At 37.6% G+C, this 12,943-nt stretch overlaps 1 protein-coding gene and 1 non-coding gene across 2 annotated transcripts; one reads left to right on the top strand and one right to left on the bottom strand.

Annotated features, from left to right (window-relative positions):
• The first annotated feature begins 1,500 nt into the window (after positions 1–1,500).
• Positions 1,501–3,744, top strand: LOC104111685 (uncharacterized). Its single transcript, XM_070179941.1, has 2 exons — positions 1,501–1,617; positions 1,990–3,744. Exons 1-2 carry the CDS (start codon positions 1,501–1,503, stop codon positions 3,742–3,744), a joined length of 1,872 nt encoding a protein of 623 aa, XP_070036042.1.
• LOC117280419 (small nucleolar RNA R71) lies at positions 1,882–1,988 on the bottom strand. Its single transcript, XR_004510953.1, has one exon. It is a non-coding gene; the product is annotated as a small nucleolar RNA R71 (small nucleolar RNA).
• Positions 3,745–12,943: the final 9,199 nt, after the last annotated feature.

The raw sequence follows: 12,943 nt of genomic DNA, 5'->3' as shown, positions 1-12,943 counted from the left end.
TTAGCATAAATAGTAGCTATGCACGGACTCTCGTCACTTCGTGTGTACGTAGCCCCCACAATTAGCAATAGTTATTAATTTAAATCACCTATGAGATACTTTCCCCCTTACAAGGTTAGGCAAGAGACTTGTCTCGACTTGCTATAATTTAATCTACTAGTAGGCCTTTCCTCGATAATCCAACTCCGAATGGCTCGTATCTAGCCAAAATAATTCAATACAGTCACCAAAATTATAGGAATCAATTTCATAAGAAAATACTATATTTTTCAATAAAAATCCGAAATTAACTCAAAAATCCTCCGTGGGGATGATGTGGGGCTATAATTCTATAATTTCGTACATTATAGTGAGGAGGGATGAGTTTTTGCGACCGGAGGCAAGAACATCACGTGGAACCACTTTTGGAGGAGAAAATCATAGAGTTCTTCATCCCTTTATCTTTTCTTTGTAATTTGTTTATGCAAAATACTTGAAAAATTGTTACTACGAACATGAGTGGCTAAGCACTCTACGTTCTAGGGTTTTGGTTGATATGATTATTAACGTTTATTAATTACATCTTCGTTAATTCAGATTATCATCTTGTGGTTATTTCTTTAATTATAGTTTTCACTTGTAAATTGTTGTAGCTACCAATTCACCCTACTATCTATGTTATGCTTGGGAAATCCATGTATAGATTAGAGTAGAATTAGAGAGAGCTTGTTTCTGAACCCATGGCTCGGGGGAAGATTTCACGGTTAGGATAGGAATATACCTAACAGTATTGCTTAATTAAATACTGTTTATATTCGTTCATGATAGATTCAATACCATAGGAATATAGGATCGATATATTATGGGTATGCGAGTAGTATTGTGGGAACATGCTATTCATATAAACGATCCGGTTAATTAGCAACCATAGATAATCTGTATTAACGAGTGTGATTACTGAACTTAATAGGATTGATAAACCAACCACAACCCTGGAATTTTCATCTCCCCTGAAGTAAAATCTCGTCATACAAAATCGCATTCTTGATAAATTAGTTGTTAGTTGTTTAATTTTCGCAATAGTAGATTAATAAAAAAATATCACTCTTAAATAGCTTGGATAATTAATTGATTTTAGTTTGCTTAGTTAACGATCAATCTAAGTCTCTATGGGTTCGACATCTGACTTTCGAGTCAATTTTTTACTTGACGACCACGTATACTTGCGTGTGTGTTTGGTCCCAACAGGTTTTTGGCGCCGTTGCCGGGGAACTTAGTTATTGATTGTTTAGTTAAGTTAAGCTTTTATTCATTATTTGTTCAAGTTTTAATTTTTTTAGTTTGCTTTATTTGTGATAACGCAGGCTCTTCTCTTGAATGCGGAGGAGTAGAAGCGCAAACAATCTCCTTCCTCTTGATCCTGAAATCGAACGAACACTTCATAGAGTGAGGAGGGAAGTTGAAGCTAGAACTAGAATTGAAAGAGAGTTGGACATCGTAGTTCAACCACAGCCAATAGAGATGGCAGGTAATGAAGAGCGTCCGGTGATAGAAGCTGCAAGTCCCAATCTGGCTCTCATGACTCAGGCGATTGTGAAGCCTGATATCACGGGTCACTTTGAACTCAAACAGTATATGGTACAACTGATTCAGTCCATAGAGAAATATGTGGGTCTATCTCATGAAGACCCCCAGAGGCACATTCAGAACTTCCTAGAAATTACAGACACTTAAAATTATCCGAACGTTTCCAAGGACTATGTCAGGCTGACACTCTTTCCCTTTTCACTGCTGGGGGAAGCTAAGGAATGGCTACAAAAAGAGCCCGCGAACTCAATCCACAATTGGGATGATCTAGCAAGGAAATTCTTAATCAAGTTTTTCCCCACAAAGAAGACAAAGTCACTAAGGAGCCAGATTCTTGGGTTTCAACAATGAGATGGTGAGACTCTTCGACAAGCTTGGGAAAGATACAAGAAGTTACTCAGAGACTGCCCACACCATTGTCAGACAGATGAGGTGTTGGGTCACACTTTCGTTGATGGGTTGGACGAGGCATCAAAGATGAATCTTGACTCAGCATGTGGGGGTAGTTGCATGGCAAGACCATATAGTGAGATCCAGATCCTGCTAAACAATTTTACTGCTAATGATAATAATTGGCAAGGAGATGGGGAACCACAAAGAGTACTTAAACAAAAGGCAGCAGGTTTGATCGAGCTTGATGAATTCTCAGTAATGAGGGCAGATATAGCGAGCTTAGCGAATCAGATGAATAAAATGACAATGCACCAAGCACAACAGATGCAACATGTGCAACAGATGTCTACTTGCTGCGAGTTATGTAGTGAAGGTCACACAAGTGACATATGTCCCATGAATCCTGAATCCATCTACTACGTGGGGCAACAAGCTAGAGGGCCGATGAATCAAAATGCTCAATATGGTAACACATGTAATCCGAACTGGAGGAATCATCCTAACTTCTCTTGGGCTGGAAATCAGAATATCAGGCCTCAGGCGAATTACAATGGTCCACCTCATCCCCCACAACAAGCAGATGAGAGTTTAACTGACATGATGAAAAAGCTCTTGATAGAGAATCAACAATTGCGCACAGAGTTCAGAAATCTAGAGAGGCAGTTTGGGCAAATGGCTAACAATCATAATACTAGACCTGTTGGAGCTCTCCCGAGTGATATTGAGCCTAATCCTAAGGCTCAAGTCAATGCGGTTACCTTGATAAATGGAAGAGAATTAGAAGAAGTTCCACAGAAACAGAAGTATACATCTAGTCCTGAAGGAGAATTAGTTCCTAAGCCAGTTGAGGATAATAAGAAAGAAAACAAAGGATCAGATCCAGAAATTGTGACGAGGCCACTGCCTTTGTTTCCACAAAGACTGCAAAAGCAAAAAGATGATGCTATGTACAAGAAATTCTTAGATATTTTGAGCCAAGTGCGTGTGAATTTGCCTTTGGTGGAAATTTTGCAGGAAGTGCACAAGTATGCAAGGTATCTCAGAGATATTGTGGCAAACAAGCGAAGACATACAAAGTTTGAAACAATTGCACTTACTGAAGAGTGCAGTGCTAGAGTTCAGAGTAAACTTCCTCCTAAGTTGAAGGACCCTGGGTGTTTCACAATTCTTCTGTCTCTTGGAAAACAAGAAGTTGGTAGAGTCCTGTGTGATTTAGGGGCTAGTATAAATTTGATGCCATCTTCTTTGTTCAAGCAACTCGGATTCGGGGTGCTTAGACCTACTACAATCACTTTACAGTTAGCAGATAGGTCACTAGTTATGCCAGAAGGAATTATTGAGGATGTGTTAGTTCGAGTGGGAAAGTTTATTCTTCCTGCTGATTTTATTATTCTTGATTACGAGGCAGATGAGGAAGTACCCATTATTTTGGGGAGACCATTCTTAGCTACTGGTGGAGCGCTTATTGATGTTAGGGAAGGAAAGTTGAAGATGAGAGTTGGTGATGAGGAAATTACTTTTAATGTGTACAAGACACTTAAGCTCCATAAGCATTATGAGGACTTGTGCATGATTACTGCGGTAGAACTGAAGGGGATAGAGCAAAGTCCTTATGCAAATTATAGTGATTCGGATGAGACAAGTGAGTTGGAGGAGGTGGTGTTGCAAGCTGAGTGTGTAAGGATGATTGAGAAAATAGCCAGAGATGAAAGAGGAGATCTTCTGAGAGCATGTAAAAAGGCTAGACTTAATGGGAGAAAGAAGAAGAGAAAGCACCCAGCCTGAACAGAGTAGCAGTGTCGTGCCACGATGTTAAATTAGGCGCTTGTTGGGAGGCAACCCATCTGTACTGCTTTCTTTTATTTTTATTTTTATTTTTATTTTTTTATCTTATAATTGTTGTAAGGTTGTTTTTGTTTTGTAGGATTATAAGAATATGAAGAATAGCCATTGGAAGAACTAAGTGTGGGGGTGCCCACATAAAGGGTCATGCTTGGGGGAAGTCTGAGTACCCCGTGAGCCGCTATTGCTTCGGCCTTTAACCTTTCAGGGAGTTTCTTGTCCACGCTTGTTATTGTTTTGCTTTATTTGTGCATTGAGGACACTGCACTCTTTTAAGTGTGGGGTGGGATAAGTCTCTAGATAATTAGTAGTAGGATGTAGAAAAATGTTAACTTCTTATTTTTGTTTTCATAGTTGTGTAGTATTTTAGTAGCTAAAAAAAAAAGACTCTTCCCGACGATGGATTTCCTAGACAGTTTTCTTGAGGGATTTAAGTCTAAAGGAAAAGGAAAAAAGATTTTCTTCGTAGGTAGTGTAGTAATTTCCCTTTGATTTTTCTTTGTGCCGCGGTTCTTTTCCAAGGGTTTTGTTTGAACCGGGTGTAGGTAGTTTTATTTTTTTAGGAGAGGAGCCATGGTGATGTGAATTGAATTGAAACAATATCTCTTGACTTTGTTATGCCTTGAGAATAGTGAGTATTTTGATTGTGACGCTTAGACTCAGTTTTTACTCTTGTATAAGTACCTTAAATTGTATAATCTTAAATTTGCTTAATAGCTTTGACTAGAGTGTCTTGATGAGTCCAATATTGAGTGAGTTATGTTCCATGTGTGTGTGAGGTTTGTATGTTATTATGTGCACTACATTTGGTGTCTAGAACTTTCTCTGTGTGTTTACAAAGCGAAATAGTAGTTTTGTTCAGTCTTGGAAATGCTATAGGCGTTTCTTTGTTGAGCCAAATATATATATTTTACCCGCCTAATTGTTATGTATCGTAGTTAACCCCGTTGAGCCTGTAAACCTGTTTCTTTGGCAACCACATGATAAGCCTTTTTACCTGTCATGAGCACTTGAATTGTTATGAACTTTGTAAAAGTTAAAGTGTGGGGTGGTTGGTTTAGCTTTTGAGTGGAACTAATGAAATAAGGAGACAGGTGCACTGTTTTAAAAAAAACAAAGTAAGAGCCCCTTGAATTGAAAAAGAAAAAAAAATATAGTTGTATTGTTGTGAAAATATTTTGTGATAGTGGTGGCTCTTGATGCAACTGTGCTTAAAGAAGTATGGAGTTAATATAAATTAATGTGTAGGTGGGGTAATGGTTTGACATAAGTATGGGTTTAAATATTAAAGTATATGTATTAAAGTGCTTAGGAAGGTGTATTCACTCATATCCAAATGTATCCTACCCGACCCGCAGCCTACATTACAACCAATGAAAGTCCTACTTGATCCTTGATTGAATGAGCTCGATTAGTCGAGTATTACACTACGGGCAAGCCGATGGTGCATCTTTTGTAGCATATGAATGTTATTTCTGAGAGTGAGTGAATTCTTTCTAACTTGAGTTCCTAATTGTTCTTAAAACTTTATTGTGTGTGGAACTACTCTCTTTTGTTGTGTGAGGGTACTTGATTCATGAAGGAAAGGTAATGTCATTGTCCTCTATGTTAGAGTAAGTGAGTGAGTTGTGAAATAATGAATGGTACTTGTGAGTCAAATCTTGAGGTGAATATGTTACACCCTTGTGCTTAGTCTATTTTAAAGATTCTTGGTAAAATGAGTTAAGAAAATTGCTTAATATGTTGTGTCTATAAGTGTAGTTTGATTGCTCGAGGACGAACAATATTTAAATGTGGGATATTGATGTGGGGCTATAATTCCATAGTTTCGTACATTATAGTGAGAAGGGAGGAGTTTTTGTGACTGGAGGCAAGAACATCACGGGGAATCACTTTTGGAGGAGAAAATCATAGAGTTCTTCATCCCTTTATCTTTTCTTTATAATTTGTTTATGCAAAATACTTGGAAAATTGTTACTACGAACATGAGTGGCTAAGCACTCTACGTTCTAGGGTTGTGGTTGACATGATTATTAACGTTTATTAACTACATCTTCGTTAATTCAGATTATCATCTTGTGGTTGTTTTTTTAATTCTAGTTTTCACTTGTGAATTGTTATAGCTACCAATTCACCCTACTATCTATGCTATGCTTGGGAAAGCCGTGTATAGATTAGAATAGAATTAGAGAGAGCTTGTTTCTGAACCCGTGGCTCGGGGGAGGATTTCATGGTTAGGATAGGAATATACCTAACAATCTTGCTTAATTAAATACCGTATTATATTCGTTCATGATAGATTCAATACCATAGGAATATAGGATTGATATATTGTGGGCAGGCGAGTAGTATTGTGGGAACATTCTATTCATATAAACGATCTGGTTAATTAGCAACCATAGATAATCTGGATTAACGAGTGTAATTACTGAACTTAATAGGATTGATAAACCAACCACAACCCTGAAATTTCCATCTCCTCTGAAGTAAAATCTCATCATACAAAATCGCATTCTTGATAAATTAGTTGTTAGTTGTTTAATTTCCGCAATAGTAGATTAATAGAAAAACGTCACTCTTAAATAGCTTGGACAAATAATTAATTTTAGTTTGCTTAGTTAACGATCAATCTAAGTCTCTGTGGGTTCGACATCCGACTTTCGAGTCACTTTATTACTTGACGACCACGTATACTTGCGTGTGTGTTTGGTCCCAATAGGGGCCCACATCTCGAAATCCGGTGAAAATTACGAAATATGAACGCCCATTCAACCACGAGTCTACCCATACCAAAATTATTAAATTCCGATAACAATTCGGCCCATAAATCCTCAAATTTATCCAAGAGGGTTTTCAAAATTTTCCAATTTAATTCACCAATAAAATGATAAAAACAGTGATGAATTCGGGTAATTTAACCAATATTGAGTTAAGAACACTTACCCCGTTATGTTCTCTGAAAATCTCCCAAAAATCGCCTCAATCCGACCTCCAAATCGATAAAAATGAAAAATGGGACGAAGTCCCATTTTCAGGACTTAAACTCTCTGCCCAGTGATTTCTTCTACGCGATCGCGAACATTCTCACGCGATCGCATAACACAAACTTTTGTTGTCCAAAAATAACCCTACGCGATCGTGGAAAATCCTACACGATCGCGAAGCACTGACTTTGCAAACCTACGCGATCGCGAAGAATTAAGCGCATGGCCGAGCTCCTCCCTCCGTTCCTCTTCGCGAACGCGGCCTTAGCCACGCGTTCGCATAGCACAACTCGCCCAACCTACGCGATCGTGAACGCTCCCACACGATCGCATAGAACAAATTTCCAGCTGCCCAATTCAGCCTACACGATCGTGAACCTTCTCACGCGATCGCGTAGATGGAAACGAGACACCAGATTTCAGCAAACTCCAAATCCAAAAATTGATCCGATAGCCGTCCGAAACTCACCCGAGTCCCTCGGGACCTCAACTAAAAATACCAACAAGTCCTAAAATATCATAAGAACTTAGTCTAAACCTCAAATCACATCAAACAACGCTAAAATCACGAATCATACTCCAATTTAAGCTTAATGAAACTTAAAATTTCCAACTTCTACATTCGATGCCGAAACCTATCAAATCAAGTCCGATTGACCTCAAATTTTGCACACAAGTCATAAATGACATAACAGAGCTATGAAAATTTTCGGAACTGGATTCCGACTTCGATATCAAAAAGTCAACTCCCTGGTCAAACTTCGAAACTTAAATTCCTATTTTAGCCATTTCAAACCTAATTTAACTACGGAGTTTCAAATAAAATTTCGAACACGCTCCAAAGTTCAAAATCACCATATAGAGCTGTTGGAATCATCAAAATTCTATTCCAGGGTTGTTTTCTAAAAAAGTTGATCGAAGTCAAACTTAGCATTTTAAGGCCAACTTAAGGAACCAAGTGTTCCGATTTCAACTCGGACACTTCCAAATCCCTAACCAACCATCCACACGAGTCATAAATTAATAAAAGCACATAGAAGGAATTTTATTTAGGGGAAAAGGGTTCTAAAAGTCAAAATAACTGGTTGGGTCATTACATTCTTCACCTCTTAAACAAACGTTCGTCCTCGAATGGATTTAAAATTATACCTGGAGTGTTGAATAAGTGTGGATATCTGCTCTGCTTGTCTTCCTCGACCTCCCAAGTTGCTTCCTCGACTGGTTGGCCCCTCCATTGGTCTTTTACTGCAGAAATCTTCTTGGACCTCAACTGGCGAACCTGTCTATCAACAATGGCAACTGGCTCCTCTTCATAACCCAAGCTTCTATCTAGCTGAACTGTACTTAAGTTTAATACATATGACAGGTCGGCATGATACTTCCGGAGCATAGATACATGAAAAATCGGATGGACTCCTGATAGATTGGGAGGCAAAGCATGCTCGTATGCAACCTCCCTAACTCATCTCAACACCTCAAATGGACCTATAAACCTTGGGCTCAACTTGCCCTTTTCCCAAATCTCATGATTGCCTTCACCGGCAAAACTTTCAAGAGAACAACTGAGGAAGCAGCTCACCACTAGGCCTCGGGATATCGAGGGTACGCGCCGGAAGGACCACCTGAAGTACCTATCTTAGATCCTGCAAAAAAAGTACAGCAAGTGCAGCATAAGTACGTAAACAACGTGTACCTAGTAAGTATCAAATCTAATCTCGAAGAAGTAGTGACGAGAGGTCGACTTGGACACTTACTATAGGTCAATAATATAAAGACAAAGATATTTAAATAAACATGGTTTATATGAATAACAATAATTTCTTTAACAAGCAGAAATAAATAATTCTTTCATAATTTAATAATTTCCAATAAATCGCTTATCTTCACATGTTGCAATAAAAATGTCAAAGCATCGTGTACTTGTTATTACTAAGCATGATTTATGCCGAGGTCGTACGACCCGATCCAGAGTTACGTGTACACTGTCGAGGGACGTGCGACATGATCCATAGATGCATCTATCTACTGTCGAGGCGTTTGGCCCGCTCCACAAGAAGAGGAAGATGTTTTTATAAGCATTTAACTTAAATATTATCGAGGTTTTATACATAAATAATAAAAATTTCATTAACGATTTTCCACAATTTTTCCAACAAATACTAATATAATTTAGGCATTTAAAATAACAAGTATGATGCAAAAATTCCAAATAGTTCATAAATTGGGTCCTAAAACTACCCGAATATTAGCATAATAGTAGCTGCGCACGGACTCTCGTCACCTTGTATGTACGTAGCCCCCACAATTAGAGGCAAATATTTATTTACAATACCTATGGGGTAAATTTCCTCTTACAAGGTTAGACAAGAGACTTACCTCGTCTCAAAGCTCACTTCCCGGTCACAATTTCGCGTTAAAGCCTCAATTTGGTGCCAAAAAATCCAAAACTAGTCAAATATTATATAATTTAATCAATACATGCTCAATAATTCGAAATTAAATCATTAGATTAATTAACCAACCCAAATTGGTAAAATTCTTAAAATTCACCCCGGGCCCACGTGCTCGAATTTAAAAAAAATTCAGAGGAAATCGTCACCCATAACCTCAAGAACTCAAATGTACAATTTTATCCCATTCTATAACCATTTTCGTGGTTAAAATCTCATTTTTATCAAAACTTAGGTCTTTCATCTAAACCCTTAATTTTCACAATTTACATGTTATAATCTACCCATAATCTATGTATTTAACTCACAATAGGTAGAATTAACTTACCTCCAAGTTGCTAAGTGAACACCCCTCTCAAAAAGCTCCAAAATCGCCCAAGAGTGGAGAAAAAGGGCTAAAAAATGGCTTAGCCCCATTTTTAAGACATTCTGTCCAGCACAGGGGTCTCGCGAACGCAAAGGCTTACTTTGCCTACCCTTCGCGAATGCGTGAGCTCCTTCTCGAATGCGAAGGGTAAAATATATTGACCCCTCCCAGGCCCCGTCCTTCTATGCGAACACGAGAAGGCCTTCGCGAACGCGTAGGCCTGAGATATCCAAGATTCGCGAATGCGACCCCTTTCCCGCGAACTTGAAGGGTAACTGCTCAGCTCCCCAAATCCTTCATCGCGAACGTGAGAGTCCTTCCGCATTCGCGAAGAAGGAAACCAGAACTGAAAATTTTGGTTTTTCCATCATTTCTCCGGGCGGTCCGAAACTCACCTAAGCCACTCGAGACCCTGTCTAAATGCACCAACAAGTCTATAAACATAATACAGACCTATTTGAAATCTCGAAATGCGTAAATCCACAACGAAACCAAGAATCGAACCCAAAACTGAATTGAATCAAAATATGAACTTCAAGTTTCCAATTTGCTCCGATCTCGTCGAATAATACATAGACTACTCAGAATGACACCAAATTTTGCGTGCAAGTTTTAAATCACCATACGGAACTATTCCTAGGCTCCGAATTCCAAACGGACCTCAATTACTCCAAAACCTACTCCAAACCAAATTTAAAAAACTTTAAAACCTTCAAAGAGCCAACTTTCACTATTAGGTACCGAAACGCTCCCGGGTCATCCAAAATCCGGTCCGAACATACGCCCAAGTCCAAAATCATCATACGAACCTATTGGAATCGTCAAATCCTGATTCTGAGGTCGTTTACTCAAAATGTTGACCGAAGTCAAACTTACCCATTTTCAAAGCCAACTAAGGAACCAAGTGTTCCGATTTTAACTCGAATCCTTCTAATTCCTGAACTAACTATCCCCGCAAGTCATAAAATAGTAAAAGCACATAAAAATAGTCTTATTTAGGGGAACAAGGTTCTAGATGGCAAAACGACCGATTAGGTCGTTACACTCTTCTCTCTCATCGCTCTGAGGCTATGGCCACTGCGCAGGGAGCAAAAACGATGTCGGAATAATCCTAGTAGAGCATGGGTAGTAACATGAACGACAGATACTCCCATATTTTCTACATCAGAGAAGATTTGAGGGTTGTAATTTTTGTTCGTCTCCATTTTTAGTTTTAATATAATGTATACAGTATTTTGCTTGGCCGAAAAACGCCATCTCCGACAAACTCTCTTCTCTTATTTGCAATTTAGCCACATGCAATGATACAAATACATTGTATTCTTTACAAATTCACTCAAACACATTGTATTTTTGTATAAACACATTTTATTTGCCTGTATTTATGTTTTGAAAGTTTGTATTTTCTAATACAGCTTAATACACTTGTATTCATGCATATTGTAGATACAGTATGCATGAATACATGATATAATTAACATTGAAATATATTGAATACAAACATTAAAATAGAACAGAATATAAACAGTGAATATATTCAATTTTCAAAATATAGTGAAATACATTAAAATATACTGAATACAAATAGAAATATAGTGAATACAACCAATAAAATATACTGAAAACATAAGTAATAACATGTATTAAGATTAACTAAAATATTGTTAATACAAATGCATTTGAATACACTGAATATAAAATAGCGAATACAGTAAATACAAATATTGAATATAATGAATGCAACATTAAAAAAATATTGAAACACACTAAATACAAAAGTTAAATATAACAGTTATATACAACTGAAAAATTATTCTAATTAATTGGGTTGATAATGAGGCATGTTAGAATTGATTTTATTGAGTTATATTAGGAGTGTATCACGCTAATTGATAATATTTCTGTTATTAGATAGCTAGACAGACCTATTTTTAAGGTGATTGTCGTTACTGTATTCATGAATACATGGCACGAATACATGTGAATACATGCGCGTACAACTAGACTGCCCTGATTTTTAGGCAGTTTTTACTGCTGTATTCATGAATACAGCAACGCGAATTCATCGAATACACTACCTTAACAACTGAATAGTATCTATAGGAAGTAATTATCTATATGATAGCTACAGGAAGTTAATAGCCACTAAACAATAGTGGTTTCTGAAAATTCCTCCAAAAAAACAAATGAAGCATAATAAAATGATTCAAATTCAGAAAATAAAACGAGTGAATATGATGGGATATGATGGGATTTGTGGGGGGGTGGGGGGTCACGACCCCAATTTCCCTCTGTAGGATGTCGTGATGGCACCTAGTCTCTAACACTAGGTAAGCCTATAAACTATGTGAAATAAAAAAACTGAAACTCAAATCTCAATATATAAAATAAATCAAACCGCGATTCAAATAGTTATAACTCCCAAAACCCGGTAGAAATAACTCAAAAGCTTCTAAGAGAAATACTAAATGTCTCTAAACAACAGATTCTAGTGAAGATAAGGAAAATAACATAATAAAGATAGAGGGGGACTCTGAGGTATGCGGACGCTGGCAGATGTACCTTGAAGTCTCCGCGTGCAGACTAACTCACTGATACCTGGTCTGGTAGGAAGTACCTGGATCTGCAAAAAAAGATGTACAGAAGCATAGTATGAGTACAACACAGCGGTACCCAATAAGTGTCAAGCCTAACCTCAGTAGAGTAGTGACGAGGTCAGGTCAGGACCCTATTGGAAATAATAAAAGACAGGGCAAAAAGTTTAACAATATTATAATAATAATGACAATAGGAATGAATTAAGTAAAGAGTATGTCACAATTTAGCTACACAAAATAAGGGCAAATAATACCTCACGGAAGGAAAACAAGAATTTACATATTTAAGGAAAACACAAAATGACCAAAGGCAAATACACAAATGAGAAAATATCAACAAGGGCACTCCCGAGGTACCGCCTCGTAGTCCCAAATCATAAATAAATTCACAATAATTCTTTTCCTTATATCACCGCGGGAGCCTTCACATTTAATTCTAAAGAAATCATTTTTTTCCGAAATAACATCCCGCGTTTTAGCCACCCTTATCAAACCGCATGACCTCTAGTAGTTCCCTTACTAGCCACGCGTATCACTCAACGCATGCGTTTCAACACCCACACCTAATATCACCGCATATGTATCAATATAATAATTTATCACAATTTGCATCTCAAGTGATCAAATATTTCGACTTGCCAAAATTAAGCAACAACACATTATTTTCAACAATAAGGAGCCCACAGCTCAATCACAATGAATACAAAATCTCAACACAATATTCGGGAGTAAATAACTCAATAA

This window comes from Nicotiana tomentosiformis, chromosome 7 (assembly GCF_000390325.3).
Source record: "Nicotiana tomentosiformis chromosome 7, ASM39032v3, whole genome shotgun sequence".
In the NCBI taxonomy this organism is placed as follows: domain Eukaryota; kingdom Viridiplantae; phylum Streptophyta; class Magnoliopsida; order Solanales; family Solanaceae; genus Nicotiana; species Nicotiana tomentosiformis.
This window is presented reverse-complemented; position numbering and strand designations above follow the sequence as displayed.

Coding starts and splice junctions, on each gene's coding strand:
- LOC104111685 (XM_070179941.1), top strand. CDS start 1,501: ATGGCAGGTAATGAAGAGCGTCCGGTGATAGAAGCTGCAAGTCCCAAT. Junction 1,618..1,989: donor TTGAACTCAAACAGTATATG/GTACAACTGATT, acceptor CACCATTGTCAG/ACAGATGAGGTGTTGGGTCA.